Below are 15957 nucleotides of genomic sequence, written 5' to 3'. Positions count from 1 at the left end.
GATGCTTCTGGCAGAAGCTGTGTGCGCTCGGTGTAGTTTATCGCAAGGTATCTGGGAGTGTGTAGAGGTGGAGGAGCCGAGCTCCAGGCAAGCTGTGGCTCCCACGCAGGCCCTGGTGTTTCATCCATGAATGCTGCTAGCCCAGCTTTAGTAGATGTCATTTTCCTCCTCTCTGAATCATCAGTGTTCACTGTCCTGCTTCTGTATGCTGCTGATGATTCTCCGTATTCTGACCTCCTTTGTCGCGTGGTCACCCAAGATTTTCAGTATTTCATCAGAGGTGTTAGTGGTATGAACAGTGGTAATAACACCATATACTGAGTGAAGATTGTGTCTTATCTGTAGATAGCTAGGAGATAAGATTAGCTTGTGTCTCTTCGAGATACACGCACACACACAACAGTACTACAAAAGATTCTCTCCATGTTACAGGTGAGAACATGAGTACTGTCAAGGTTAATGCCATACAGATAGTGAAGTAATTGAGTTAGAAATTGAGCCAAAATCTCTTAAGGCTAAGGCTTGTGCTTTCTTCATTCTCTCCTTAGAATAACTTTCCAGAAGTTTTATTTCTTTATTGGTACCAGGGATCCAAGTCATGACCTTGTGCTTGACAGGCAGGTGCTTATGCCACTGAGCTAAATCCTCAGCCTCCAGAAGTTTTAGATACTGTTAAAGAAAAAGATGAGTGTTGTCAATTAGTAACTATGTATTTTTATTTTAGTATCTAGGTAACAGGTAAACTCTTCCAGCTGGAAATGTAAAGCTACATCATGAGAACTTTTAAAACTGTGGAACAGGGATTAATTTGGTATTAGTGTCTATCTAGGTTGTTTGACTGGGTCTAGTATTTTACACAGAAGTTGTAGTGAATTTATTCCGTGTGACTCTTATACTCAGCATAAAGTTTTACATGTATGTGATACCTATAAAACAGGGTTTCATTATATATTTATTGTGTAATTATATCGGAATTATCTTTAGATTTTATCCTATTTTGAAGATAGCAAAATGAATACATTGTTCTAGTTGCTTCCAGCTACTGTTTTTTCTTCTGTTCCTTTCTAAGGCCATTGTGAAATTTAGGGAAACTTCAGCAGAAGGCTTTTTCACTTACTACATACATTGTTCTAGGCAGGGAAGATTAACAGAACACATGGAATCCTGAGCTCAGCCTGTCAGAAAAGGCCTTCTTGCCTGGTGTGCTGGCACATCACTGTGATCCCAGCACTTGGAAGCTGAGGCAGTGGGTTGAATGAGTTTGAAAACAGCCTGGCCTCCACAGTGAGACCCTGTCTAAAACAAACAAACAAAGGCCTTTTGTGGGCAGGGAGCACAGTTTGCAAGGATGTTTCATATTGGATTTCTAGTATCTGCTCCGTGTTAGCTGTATCTCTGAAAACCAAGGGGATGACAGTGCACATGGGCTCTCCTTACCAGGGACAAATGGTTAGGGAGGCCTTTTCTTTGTTACACTGAAGCCTGCTCTCCTTTCTATCTGGCTTCATTTCTGGTTCTTCAGTTTCCTTCATCTCATCAACTGTCTTGCAGCAGCTGAGAATGTCAGTTTATGGTGGGAAATTCTCTTGGTGTGAAACTTGAAGTAATTTATAAACCGAGAATCTTACAGTTTTAAGTTTCCTCATACATAAATAAAATATGCTCAGCAAATGACGAAAATCATTGGTAATCTTAGAACTTGCTACTATTTTACAACTGGAGAAGTACCCACTTAATAATATCTCTCCTTAACTGTAGTGCCCTTGGGAAGGGCGTTTTCTCATTGCTTTCCCCTCCTGCTCTCACCTTTGGTAGCTTTTTCCTTACTAGCATATCAATTAAATTTATCGGGAATCTGTATGTTACACAGCTAAAAAACAGGTGTTGTTTATTGAAACTTGTTATGTTTAACGCTACTATAAACTCCTGTGTATCCATGGGTGTGGTGCTGGGGATTGAACCCAGAGCCTGGACACCAAGCTACAAACCTCTACTTTTTGTCATTGTTGTTGTTGTTTTGTTGTTTTTTTGTCTTTTTTTGTTTGTTTGCTTTTGGTGTCAAGAATCTTAACTTATCTCAAGACCTTGCATTTGTCAGGCCATAAACAACTCAATGATACAGCAAGTGCTTAGCATGACTGAGGTTCAGCCCCCAGCACCCTCGATCAGTCAATGCAGGATAATCAGTAGTTTAAACCATATCCCCGCCCCCTCTGCCTGTCTTTTTGAGACAAGGTTTTACCATGCAGTTCAGGCTTGCTTTGAGCTCACTGTGTAGACCAAAATGGCCCTGAATCAACAGTGATCCTCTGGCCCAGCCTCAAGAGTGCTGGGATTTTTCTTTTTTTCTGGGATAGCATCTCACTATGTAGTTCAGACTGTCTTAAACTCAGAAAGGTCTTCCTGCCTCAGCCTCTCTAGTGCTAGGATTGCAGGAATGTGCCATTGGCTAAAGTTTTACATTTTGGTTTGAGACAGACCCTCACTGGATTACCAGACTGGGCTCAAACTTTTAGTCTTCCTGTTTCAGCCTCCCAGAGGGAGAGGATCAAAGGTGTGCACCACCATGCTTGGTTTAAACTCCTTTACCTTCAGACAGTCCTATGTGCTAAATGCTAGTATTTATCTTACTTTGCAAAAAAATACTAAAATGTTTTTGAATATTTGCTTAAACTATTGGTTATCCTGCATTGACTGCTTGAGGGTTCTGGAGTCTGAACCCAGAACTTCACTCATGGTAAGCACTTGCTGTATGGTTGAGTTGCTTGTCCTTCTGTTTGGTGTTTTGAGAATCAAACCTACAGTTTTGTGTAGGCAGAGGATCAAACCTAGTGGTAAAGTTGCATCCACAACTCCCTAATGCCCTGCTGTTAACAGAAGGTTCTTGCCTGGCATGGTGGCACAGACCTGTAATCCCAACGTGATGGGCAGCTTAATGATTTTGAGAGACCCTGTCTCAAAATATAGAAAGGCTGTGTAGGCATATCTCGGTGCAAAGGCTCAGTAGGTAGATTTCACCTGCCCCCAAATAATAAATATTCTTAAAAAAGAAGTTTTTTTTAATAGTCTCACCGATCTCTTTCTTTCACTCTTGTTTTTTCCACCTACCTAACAATATCTTTAGGGGATATAAGGGTAAAATAATAAACAGTTTAGCTTTTTTTTTTTTTAATTTAAGGAGAAAAAGAAAAACAGAAAAAGGGTACAAGTTATACAGAATTTCAGAAAAAATAAACAGTAGGAACTCACTAGTTAATAGATTACATATTGTTATCTTAGAAATAGTTGTTCACGTTACAAAATTAAAGCATATAAAGTAGACTTTCAAACAGTGAGACTCGAAACAGTTTCGTTCAATGATCCAACAAAACTCAGTAATATGGTTATCTGTCTTACACACTTAAATATATATGCAGTTATATTCTTTAGAGCACTTTTTTTTCCTTTCTTTTGTACAATGACAATTACACATTTTGGGTTTTATTACTCCCACAGTTCTTACTACTTTTTTTTGAAGAGAGTAAAACCAAATGTGATACAACAGAACAGAGTCAGTCAAATCAAAAGGATGGACATAATACATAATGTAAAAAACAAAATACTAGGTGATCAACAATGGTTACCATAGCCTCTTGCTATCTTAAAAAGAATTGCCTATATCATCAGTTATAATAAAATTGAACAAAACAGTAACGAATAAAACCAAAACATTGGAGACATTACAGGACTTCAAAAGAAGATAATAGTCAACCAGAATGGGCGTCATAATGAATCTTATTGTCTTCACAGTTTTGCCTATACTTTCAAACTTGGTACTATCAAGCAAAGCAGAAAAGAGGAAAATCAGTCAAAGCAAGATGGTGAGGGCTATACAGGCTTTCAAATCAAGTTAATAGGAAATCAAAGTAGGTTACTATAATGTATCCTGCTATTTTTTATTTTTCCCTTAATTAAAAAGATAAAAATAAAAAATAATTAAAAACAAAAAAGGAAATTTAGATCAAAGAGGGCATAACAACAAAACAGCGCAGATCAAAGCATAACAATTTAAGCAAAATAGTGTTTCACCACAAGATATCCTGACATAAAATTAGTTACCATAGTGTCTCTTTCCTTGAAATCTTTGAGTATAATTTCGTATACTGTAGCACCAAACATATCAAGACAATGTAAAACCATTCAAGAGAAAGACAGTATTATAGGGTATTTAGAACCAACTGTCAGAAAATGAACAATGGTTTCTGTATAATCTCGTTGTCTATAAAAGTTTTTGCTTATATTATCATATATAATAAAATCCAGTAAGATTCAACCTGTTAAGACCGATGTAGACAGAAGAATAAAAGCTTGATGGGACTTCAAAGCAAGATGATACTAAATCAGCACTAGCTATTATGATGTCTTGTTTTCTCCAAAATAGCTGTTCCTACCATCCAATCTTCTCTGCCTCATTTCTATTGAGCTCTTTTTCTGTCATTTGTTGTCAGTTTGTCGTCTTCATTTCGCTTTCTGCTCCATTCATTGCGGCCTCTCTGCCACTGTTTCTGAAGTCTTGGTATTTTCCTTTTTTAGAATATCCTGGGGGGCTGGAGATTTAGCTCAGCGGCATAAGTACCTGCCTTGCAAGCAGGCAGTCGTGAGTTCGATCCCTGGTACCGATAAAAAGGAAAAACACACACACATACACAAAAAGAATATACTGTAGTATTATCTGTAGAGTTGAACTGGAGGTTGCAAATTTCCCTAGTTCCTCTTTATCCTGGAAGCACCTTGTTTTTCCATCAATTTCTGGGGACAGTTGTGCAGGATATATCAGTCTTGGCTGGAGGTGGTTATCTTTCAAAGCTTGAATTATTTCCCCCCCACACTCTTTATGATTTGATGGTTTGTGCCAAGAAGTCTGCTGTAATTCTGATGGGTGTTCCCTTGTAAGTGATCTGTTTCTTGTCTCTGACAGCTTTTAGTATTGTGTTCTTATATTGGATTTCTGGAATTTTGATCTTTATATGCCTGGGTGTAGCTCTGTTTGGGTTGTAGGTGGCTGGGGTCCTGTATGCCTCATACATCTGAGTATCTTTACCTTTTGCTAAATTAGGGAAATTCTCTTGGATTATTTCTGTGAATAGGTTTTATAGTCCATTTGTTTGTGTCCCTACTTCTTTTATGTTCTTAATTCTTGTTATAGATGCTCTTATCGTCTTCTAGCCTTTGTATTATTGCTGTTTGTTTTCTTGTTATTTTTAAGAAGTTTTTCATTTTATGCTCCCAAATTACAAATCTGCCCTCCAATTCAGATAATCTGTCCTTAGTTTCTTTCAAGCTGTTATGCCAGCTTTCAATAGAGTTTTTAGTTTCCTGGTAATCTCTTTGAACCTGCTTCACGTATTCTGTTTTCTCCATCGAACAATTCTCCCCTTTTTTCTGTTCTTCCATTCCACCATCTGTTTTTCCTTGGGCGGTGTTTAGCATTTCTCTAACTATTCTACTTATATCTTGCTTTATTTCATTAAATACTTCATTTTTAAAGACATCTATGAGGCTCTGGAGATATCGATTGATGTCTATTGGTGCCGTGTCTGATACTGCATGTTTTCTGTCTTCCTTTGCGTTTCCCTTTCCTGGATCAGTGTTTTCAGATAGGGGATTGAGGACCCTTTTTTGTTGCTTCCTCTTCCCATACTTTTTGTTCCTTCCATACAAGCGAATGTAGGAGGCCCAGTTTTTTTTTCTCTTTTTCGGTTACAGTTTGTTTGAATTGCGCCGGCTAGATGTTCCCACCCACTGCAGTGTACTAGGGAGACACAGACCTGGGCAGCCTCTGCTGGGCCCGCCCTTCCAGTCAACCTACCGAAGGCTTCACCGATAGGTTGCACCTCCAGGCGCTGGGACCTGGTTTGGGCTAGCCTCCTGGGTCTTAGTCTTCCGTGTCACACAGGTCAGGCACGCCCCACCACTTCCACTTGAGAGGGGAATGTGTGACTAATGTCACTGCAGTGTCCTGTTCGGGCAAGTCTGCCCAGTCCCAGTATGTCCTTTGCTGGAGCCTCCTACTCTATGAAAGGGTCCCCATCCTCTCACTCACCACAAGTCGATGTAGGGCTCCCTGCTAGTCCCGCTCTCAACTCCGTTCGCAGATTCCCGCTCTCAGAGCTTTCGCGCGTCTTTCTCCCTGCCCAGTAGATTTGGAGGCAGCAGCCACAGCAGGAAATTCAAATCGCGGCTTCCAGTGGCGCGGGTTCTAGCTTCCACGCTGAGATTTTATCTGTTCCTGTTACAGCACTAGGATTGGATTTCCAGTTGGTTTCTCATAGCTTAGTTCATTCCTGGGTCGGCAGCGTGTATCCTAGGTCTAAGGACTTGCTTAGGACTCCTCGTACCGCACCATTCCTGGATTTTAAGCATTGTATCTCAGAGAGCCTCCGTAGCTGCTGCTATATATCCACCATGTTCTTCTGGAAGTCTCCACTTTAGCTTTTGAATTGTATTATAGATATGTTCACTCTTTTCTTTTCTTTTTTTTTTTTTTTTTTTTTTTTTGTGAGATAGGGTCAGTACTACATAGTTCAAAGTAGCCTTTGTAGCCCAGGCTAACTTTAAACTCTTGGTAAACCTCCTGCCTCAGACTCTCGAGTACTAGAATTACAGGTGTGCACTAGCACGCCTGCCCATATTCACTTCTTTAAAATATGAGGGTAACATTCAAGGAGCTTTCATTGTCGACACCCTTTCCCTGTGATACTTCCACTGAAATAAGTCATCTTATGTCTGAACAGATTGAAATTGCGTTTTTAAACGCAATTTGCAGTGGTGCTAATTTGTGTAAGTTTGGGCAAAATCTGCTTGTCATAGAAACTCTACATATTGCTCTACAAATAGGAGGCACACAACTTGATTTGAACTTTTTTTTTTTTTTTTTTTGGTCTTTTTCATTTTTACCGGTACCAGGGATCGAACTCACGACCGCCTGCTTACAAGGCAGGTGCTTATGCCACTGAGCTAAATCCCCAGCCCCTTGATTTGAACTTTTGATGTTTCACCCATTCGTTGATTTATTCAGCAGATACCAAGTAAGGCTATTCCCTTATTCTGAAATAGATAATAATAAAAAGGAAAAAAAAAGGTACGTAATGAAACACATTCTCTTCAGGGATTCTAGAGTGGGAAAACCAAATTTAAACAGGTGGTTTTACTTCAGTGAAAATTCTTTAATGAGAGAATATATAGAGGCATGAGCTAGACGCGATGGGCATACGGAACAAAATGGGACTGAGAGCCCTCTTGTGTCTGGGGCCTGGATCTGAACTGGATCTGGCGGTCAGGTCAGAGTTGCCAGCACAGTAGGGGAAGCTGTGCAGTGGCACAGCAATGTTGCAAATATATGCAATGTTTGTGGGATTGCACGCATTGGGCTGTGTCTGGCCTAAAAACTGTTTGGGAAACAGAGGTCTGAGAAACATTTTGAGATGAGATTAGAGAAAGGAAGATACATTCCTCAAGGCTCCTAATGTCCTCCACAGTAGAGGACCATAGAAATATGTGGAATAAGTGGTCTGAAGACTGGTGCTTTTACCTCATTTTATTTGAATAGTTTCCTTTTTTGTGCAGAGGCCTAGAGGATTAGTACCACATATAAAAGAACACACTGCTGGAATTTCTAAGTTGTACTTCTTAGGAGATTTTTCATATATAAGCATTTTAATGCTTTGGGTTCACATAAATTGGATTACTAGCTTCAGTTCCTCCACCCAAACACCCACCCATGGTAGTACCAGGGCTCTATCCTGGGCCTTGCACATGCTGAGCCAGAGCACAACCAGTAAGCTACACTCCCAGCGCAGCGTTTGGCATTCTGCTCGTTTGCTTTACAACTTTTGGAAATTAATCAGAGAGCATCATGATTTCTTAAGTTAAACGTGTACTAAGAAACCTTTCCACACTTCAGTAGAATATGGTTTTGAGATGGTTTTACATGTCTGTATTATACAACCATCATTTGTTTCTAGGTAAGAAAACAGATTTGTAACTTCACAATCTTCAGCTTACATCAGGAAAGAATGTCATCAGTCATTGTAATTGTAGAATTATTGACTTTCATTGTAATGATAATTTATTAGAATTGTTTCCTGGAGATAATAACAAGGAACAGTTGGTCAGTCTGGAAACTAGTGTTGCCTTGTGGTAACTGATAAGAAAAAATGTGAAAAACCAGTCATGGAACATAAAAAAAAACCAAAGGCCCTGAACTGTTTAACCCTACACTGAATTCTAGGCTCAAGGCAAAAACACAAACGAAAAAAACAAAAACAAAAACAAAAAAAGCAAGCAAAAGAGCAAAGGGACAAGCGTCTTTCTGTCCCTTATATTGTATGCAGGCTACCTGCCCTAGGTCCAGCATAGCACTTAACACCCTCCATCCCAGAGTAGGACCATGAATCAGTCTTGAACTCTAGATTCAGCTGCCTCTGAAAAGCTTGCCTGAGGCTTTGGGGGGACATCCAGACACCAAGGATAATAAATGTGACAGATGTTACACCCAGATAACCCTCACATCCTTCCTCTGGTATATTTGTTGTTTATTTGTTTGAGATAGGGTCTTACTGTGTAGTTCAGGCTGACCTTGAACTTGTTATGTACCCCAGACTGGCCTCAAACTTGCAGCAATCCTCTTGCTTTAGCCCACCCTTTAGTATATTTTATAATGATACCTTTCTCAACTCCAGACCTTACTTATTTTTGTTGGATACTGTGCATGCTTAATTATATTACTCAGGCTGGGGATATAGCTCAGTGGCATAAACACCTGCCTGGCAAGCTCAAGGTCCTGATTTCAATTCCTGGTACCAAAAAAATTAATTATATTACTCAGCTATAATATGTATATAGAAAAATAAGAAAGGTGAAATTTAGCTGTTTCATTGCCAGTGTGTCTGTACCCAAAACTCTTTATTTTTTCCTGTTAATAATTAGAATCCTCGTATCCACTCCATTCATTGTATCTCCTACTTCTTTTTGCTTAGCAAGAGCTTTGCTATAGATTACGGAGACCTTGTTCCCTGTCAGTGAATTCCTACTGCCAGTGAATTCTTACTGACATATACTGCAACAAAACATTGGCGTGCATGCCACAGTGGGCTGTCTATCACTGAAAACTCTGAAAGGTGCACCATCACTAGTATGGGCCAAAGATGGTCAATCTTAGTCTGCCCTTTCTTCTTGTTCCTAAAATCATTATTTAAGGGGCTGGGGATTTAGCTCAGCGGCATAAGCACCTGCCTTGCAAGCAGACAGTCGTGAGTTCGATCCCTGGTACCGATAAAAATGAAAAAGACAAAAAAAAATCATTATTTAACAACTATAATCAAATCATTTTAGTTTATGGATTTTAAAAAACTAAGCTAAATCTTTTGTTTTTTTTGTACCAGGAGTCGAACTCAGGGCCTTGTACTTGACAAGCAGGTACTGTGCTGCTGAACTACATCCCTGGCCCCATCCTTGGGTTCTCGATAGGATATTTTACAATACTCTGTAGTAGTACAAGGTAGCAACTTACAGGCTAGACAGTGAAAATCAGCTTTGTTCGAAGTTTGGCCTGTTCTTACAGTATAGCTTGTTTCATGGATTAGTCAGTTCTGTTTTTGTGTGTGTGTGTGTGTGTGTGTGTGTGTGTGTGTGTGTGTCTTTTTTTCTTTTTTTATCGGTACTGGGGATCGAACTCTTGACTGCCTGTTTGCAAGGCAGGCGCTTATGCCGCTAAATCCCCAGTCCCCGATTGGTCAGTTCTGAATGTACTTTTGTAAGCTCAAAGTTAGGAGAGCAAGAGACCATCTGTGCTATGTGGGAGTAGTGTGATGTGGTGGGTGTGAAAAACTAAGCCACAGGCTGTCAGAGTCCTTAAGGTTAAGAAGTCAGAGGAAAATGAACTGTCCTCTGTGTGCTCATGTGGTCCCTAAGCGTTTGAGAGGCTGGGGGGCCACGGGAGCGGGAGCATGGGTAGAGAAGCACAAAGGGGATGTTTGTGATTGGATCACTGTTTTGTAGTTGGAATGTGTGTGTCCAAAGCCCTGGGAGTGTCTTTAAAGAGTCAGCCCTTTAGTAAGCTCTCCTGCAGGCAGAGCTGTTAGCAGCACTCTGCAGACACAGCCTTTGCAGACCTCACTCAAGTCAGTTTCAAGGGAATTTGATAAGTTGCTGTGACAGCAAACCCTCTCTTGCTCTGAGAAATGATATGCCTGCAATTTGAATATTAGATTAAGCTTTTTTCTTTTTTAAATGATATTCTGAACAATTTCCTGGAGTCATTATTTTTCAGGGGTTATAGCTTAAGGTTGCCAAATGAATCCTGATTATTTTTAAAACAGTTTTTGAGTGGGTGAATGTGGAAGGTTAGGCATAGTATCATGTAAGGGAATATGTGGGCACACATGTATCTATATCAGTGAAAGCCAAAATAATTACTATCCTCAGTGCCCAGATTGACACTGTACTGTATTTTAAATTGCAGGTCTAAACAGAGAGCTAGTTAACAGGAAATCATAGTTTCAGATGAACCCTGGCGTGCGGTTGTGTGGGAAGCAGCACTTTCCTTTCTTTCTCTTCCATTCATTCTTCTGTCCTTTCTTCCTCACCTGGTAAATATATTTAGCACCCTGCTGCTTAAGGGGAAGAGGGCACTGGGGAAAGGCGAGTTTCATCCTGTATGCTGGGGACTTATGATGTCACCACAAGCTCTGCTATCGTAGGTGGTGTTACAGCATCGGGAGCCAGGGGGGAGCTCAGTGGAAGAGGCGATGTCGCTCTCCGACAAGCAGCCAGCCTCTCCAGCCTCTCTTGCTGAGGCGCTTGGCCAGCTCCTTCAGGGCACGCCTGCAGAGTGCCGGATAGACCCTCCAAAAGAAATTGGTCAAGAGGGATTCGAGTGGCAGAGGACAGAGGGTAAACTGAATGAAATCGGGCTGAATGTCAGCATGGATGGGCAGCTGAAAGACGGGCTTGTGAAGACCGCTAGCTTCCTGGAGCAGAATAAGCTCTGCTATTTTGAGGGGAAACGAGACAAAGCACTCAGCATTGAAGGGCAGAACAAGGAGTATCAAGCAACCTCAGGTCACCTTGAGAGCAAGTATGTGATTTCAGAAAGCTGCTGTCCCTTGGAGAGGAACTTGGAACATCAGAAGACAGCCGGGCTCCAGCCAAGACTCACAGAGGGGCCAGACAGAAACAAAGCCACTACAGACCAAGGGAACGTGGCAAGGAAGAATGGGCTGGAGCCCCAGAGCCAGCTGGATCTGGATTGTCCTGGGGCTGCCCAAATCCCCACCCAGTGTGGTAAGGAGCAGGAGACCAGCGTTTGGAACCCCAACTTTCATCCAGTGGCTGGGGGCTCTCAGGACTGTAGGGAAGCAAGTTCAGGGAAGGAGCGAAATGGCCTCACCCTTGGCTGCCCACTCATTGGGGTGATAAATGATAGTACTGGGCAGCCCAAGTGTGAGCCCCCACTCCTGGTGGCTGTCGCTCACCCCACCCCCACCAGTGAGTGCTCCTCCAGTGCTATTCCGCCCATTACTATGGTGGAATTCACCCTGGATTACGTGAGTGCTGCCTCTGCCAGTGGAGACCAGGAGAAGGAGCTGGGGAAACTGAGTTCTGAGGACGGGGCCATGCCTGACCAGACACCCCAGCAGAAAAAGGCCATGCGCCGGGCCCTGTCTGAGTGCTCGCACCTCTCAGTTCCCCCCACCATGAACCTGGCTGATAAGTACCCTGAGCGCCCTTCCCGAGGGGAAACACCTTCTGGACTGCTGCCATCCCCCAATAGCCTCGCCCCCAGCCCCATACCCAGGAAGCTGGGAGGCCCTGCAGTGAGACGCTCCATGACAGTGGCTGAGGAACAGATGGCCAGCTGCAAGCTGAGCCCCAGGGAGCTGCCCGCGCTTTCTACTAAGGAGGCATCTCCTCTCCTCTGTGAGGAAGTGCTAACTCGGGGGGCAGAGGAGCTGACCCACTTTGCGAAGAAGGAACTGAGTGCTGGGTTCCACCCCCACAGTACACTGGAGCAGATTCCTGAAGGAGGCAGCCAGGGAAAAGGACAGCAAGACATTCCTGGGGAAATCAGAGTTGATCCGCATTCTCTGGTCTGCCAGGGAGGCGAGAAGCAGCCAGGACCAGGCAAGAAAACAATTGAGGTCAGTGCACCCCAGAGCACTCCATTGCTGCTGCGAGAGGAGACCCCACGTGATGGTATGTTTCTAAATTTTGCTTCCTTTGGGAACAAGCGGACAGCAAGGAAGGAACCAAAGTGGTAGATCACCAGAGGTGCTAGGCAGCCAGCACGATGGAGTTCTGCCTGCATACCCTGGGAAAGCCAAATCCCTGAATCCTGCTTCTGGGACTGAGCAGCAGAGAGGAACAAAGTGCATCAGGCTGGGCAAGCTGGCGCCTGCCAAGTAACAGATAGGCAGGAGTGAGGGGCCCGCTGGCTGGCAGTGGATAGATGAGAGCAGGGGTGGAAGGATAAGATTTAGAGCCCCTTCCTTAACCTCGTGGTGTCCTGCCCTCCCCATCCCCCAACCCCCCACCCCTCAGCGCCAGTTGGTTTGAACCAGATGCATCCTTAGCTGTACAGAGGCCAATCGCAGCTGATTGATGATCCTGCCTGGAGAGCTGTCACTCTGCGAGGATGCACAATGAGTTTATCAGCACTGCCACCCCTCATTAAGTTGCAGTCCGGGTGGAAGCTCTGTTGTCTATTCAGCTTTGGAGAACATTTTACTTTTGTTTAGGCTGAAAAAGATCCTTTGAGAACTGGCTATTTAATATTCTTTTCCTGTTCTTCATGTTTGACCCAATCTTGCTGCTAGTTTTCTCTTTCTGTATGAGTTTTGGGAGGGTTTACAGGAGAGGGAGAAGAAAGGGAACCCAGAAATCTGATAAACTGCCTGGCTGTGGTCTTTGTGTCATAGCCCCCACCCCCACCCCTCGGAGCTCATTGTTGGTGGGCTCAGAAAGCCATTTCTCTGCATCCACTAGGCGCACAAAGGACTAAGATTCACAGCTTGTTCATGGTTAATTTAAAAGATGTTTTCTTAGTGAAAAATAGGCTCTTTCCTGGGGACTGTCCTTTCTCTATTCCTTTCCATACAGTTTGATGAAATTTCTTGTTCTTTCTGTCTCTGAAAATAAGAAATGTACTTTTCTAGGGTAGTGTTAAGTGGAACAGGGCGGTCTGTCTCTCTTTCATGAAAATAGGGCTCCAGATCTAAGAACTCAGGTTCCTGTGGTTTCATGGGCTTCCAGTCCTGTGAGAACTGTAAGCTCCTGTGAACTGATTCTGTCACCTTCATTTGATCCTCAGCTGCTCGCCTCAGTACTGTGTACCATCTGGATGGCAAAGACTGAGGCAGGCATGGTGGCAGAGGCAGGAGGATTGGGAATTGGAGCCCAGCTTGGGCTACACAGTAAGTTCAAAGCCACCCTAGGTTGTGTGGCCCTTTCTTCAAAAAACAAACAATGGTAATGAGTGATGACTTGTTTCAGAACTGGTTCTTTCTAGTTTACACCAAGAGCAGTTCATACTAATGAGAAAAATTTGCAGGTGACTGAAAAATCCACTGACCGACTCACCTGATGAGTATTTGAATTGGGATTCTGTGGAACACTATGTAGATACAACTGTAAAGACTCACTCACTCATTGTGCCCAGTTCACCACTGCTGTCTAGGTCCTGGAAATTATCCTTGTGCTTGAGCAATTTAGGACCTAGTCGAGGCTGCAACTGAGGGAGTTGTGAATCATAAAAGGTTTGGGTTTGGTTTGGTTTGGTTTGGTTTGGTTTGGTTTTGAGACAGTGTCTTGCTATGTAGCCCCAGCTGTCCTCAAACTCATGGCAGTCCTCCTGGTTCAGCCTTCCAGGTGCTGGGAATATGGGCAAGTGCCACCATGCCTGACATGAAAAGTTTTTAGAGGTGGTGGCAATTGAATTGGTCTTTAGAAAGGTAGGATACCCAATCAGGCAAGGCAGAGCTTTCTGGGCAAAGGAACTCACAAAAGCAAAGATAGTAGGAAAAGCAGTAGCGCATGGCTGAAATCCTAGTACCCTGGAGACTGGGGCAGAAGGAACACTACAAGTTCGAAGCCAGCCTGAACTACATAGTAAGACACTGGGCTCTGGTCCCGGCTACTCAGGAGGCTAAAGCAGAAGGATAACAAATGCAAGACTTGAGGGCAGCTCTGTCTCAAAATAAGAAAAGCTGCAATGTAGCTCAGTAGTAAAGCTACCCCTGTGTTCAGATCCCTTTTTCTAGGCAAAAAAATCAATGAACTTTAGGATAGATCAATAAAATTTATGAAGAATTAGGCCCCCAAAAAGATTCTCAGAGATCTATGAGACACTAACAAAATATCTAACATTCGTGTCATTAGAGGGGAATATGAGACTGAACAACTATGCAGAAGAAATAATAACAAGCTGGTGGCATATGCTCATAATCTCAGTACTCAGGAGTCTGAGGCAGGAGGAATTGCCATGAGTTTGAGGCCAGCCTGGGCTGCATGGTAAGATTCTGTCTCAAAAAACAAGAAAGAAAAAAATAATAACTGAAAATTGCCAAACGATATCAACAAACAGATTCAAGAAATTGAACCCATCCCAATAGGATAAATGCAAATAAATTCATGCTAAGGCATCTCACAAACTTTTAGTAAGAATATTTGTAATAGAAACAGAAAGATTTATATTTTTGGTACCGGGAATTGAACTCTCAGGACTCCGTGCTTGCCAGGCAGGTGCTGGGCCACTGAGCCATATCCTTGGCCCTGATAAAAATCTTAAAACACCAGAGGAAGTGGCACAGTGCTTTTTAAGTGCTAAAAGAAGTGTCAGCTTCTGTCTGGTAAAACTATCTGGGAATGAAAGGAAAATAAAGATTACTAGATAGAGGAAAACAAGAGTATTTGTTGCTAGTAGACCTGCCCTAGAGAAATGCTGCAGGATGCTCTTCAGAAAGACAAGATAACAGGAGGAAGCTGGGAATTTCAGAAGTGAAGGAATAGAAATGGAGTGGGAAAAAATAGGAGGAACTATAATAGACCTCTTTTATCAGCAATTTCTAAACTATTTGATGACTGACGTAAACATTACACTATATGCGTTGCAGCATTCAATGTATGGAGAAAAAATATTTAAGATACTTTCTTTTTAAAATGGAGAAGGTTAAGGACCCTAAATGGGATTTTTTAAAAATCGGTACCGGGGATGGAACTCATGGCCGCACACTTGTAAGAGGCGCTTATGCCGCTGAGCTAAATCCCCAGCCCAAAGGACCCTAAATGGAAGTGAGCTTTCAGCAGTTAGGTGTGTGTACATTGTATGTAATAACAGAGGAGCCACTGCAAAAGGTACCCAAAGCAGGGTACAGCATCAGTAGACGGGCACGGTGGTATACACCTGTGATCCCTGCACTGGAGAAGCTGAGGCGGGACTGATGGTAGTGTGAGGCCAGCTTGGGCTGCGTAGTAATTTCAAGGCCAGCCTGACCTGCATAGCAAGACCCTGTCTCAAAAAAAATAAAACAAAACCAGAAAAAAATGAAAGGATACATTAAACCAGACTCAGTAGTACATGATTGTAATTCCAGTTACTTGAGAGGCTGAGGCTGAAGAGTATAAGTTTGAGCCTCTCCTGAGCAATTTAAGGAGACCCTGTCTTAAAAAATAAAGCCTGGCATTTAGCTTGGGCGGCATAAGGACCTGCCTGGCAAGTGCGAGGTCATGAGTTCAGTTTAAAAAAAAAAAAAAAAAAGATAAAAGGCCAGAGTGTAGCTCAGTGTGAGAACTCTTGCAGAGCATTTCCGGAGCACTAGGTTTGATCCCCAGTGTTACAAAAAGATAAGTAAGTCTGGTGTGGTGGTGCTTGCCTATAATCCCAGCACTCAGGAGACTGAGGCAGGAGGATCTTGTGAGCTG

General features: G+C 42.7%; 1 protein-coding gene across 16 annotated transcripts in view; it reads left to right on the top strand.

The window, feature by feature from the left end:
* The window catches only part of Map4 (microtubule associated protein 4), a 158372-nt gene that overhangs the window by 118566 nt on the left and 23849 nt on the right, over positions 1-15957 (top strand). The window contains exon 1 of one of the 16 annotated variants that reach the window (XM_063261103.1): positions 10631-12234. The exons of 12 other annotated variants lie outside the window; for them this stretch is intronic. In XM_063261103.1, the coding sequence (XP_063117173.1) occupies positions 10788-12234 (1447 nt within the window). In that variant the 5' untranslated portion in view covers positions 10631-10787. Of the gene's footprint in view, positions 1-10630; positions 12235-15957 lie in introns of those variants that run through there. 3 more of the 16 variants (XM_023560250.2, XM_023560249.2, XM_023560248.2) reach the window with 3 other exon arrangements.

The sequence above is a fragment of the Cavia porcellus genome, unplaced genomic scaffold, assembly GCF_034190915.1.
Source record: "Cavia porcellus strain 051 isolate PalLab524CR breed Dunkin Hartley unplaced genomic scaffold, mCavPor4.1 scaffold_14, whole genome shotgun sequence".
NCBI classification, from domain to species: Eukaryota; Metazoa; Chordata; class Mammalia; order Rodentia; family Caviidae; genus Cavia; species Cavia porcellus.
Note: the sequence above shows the minus strand (reverse complement) of the source record. Positions and strands in the feature narration are given on the sequence as shown.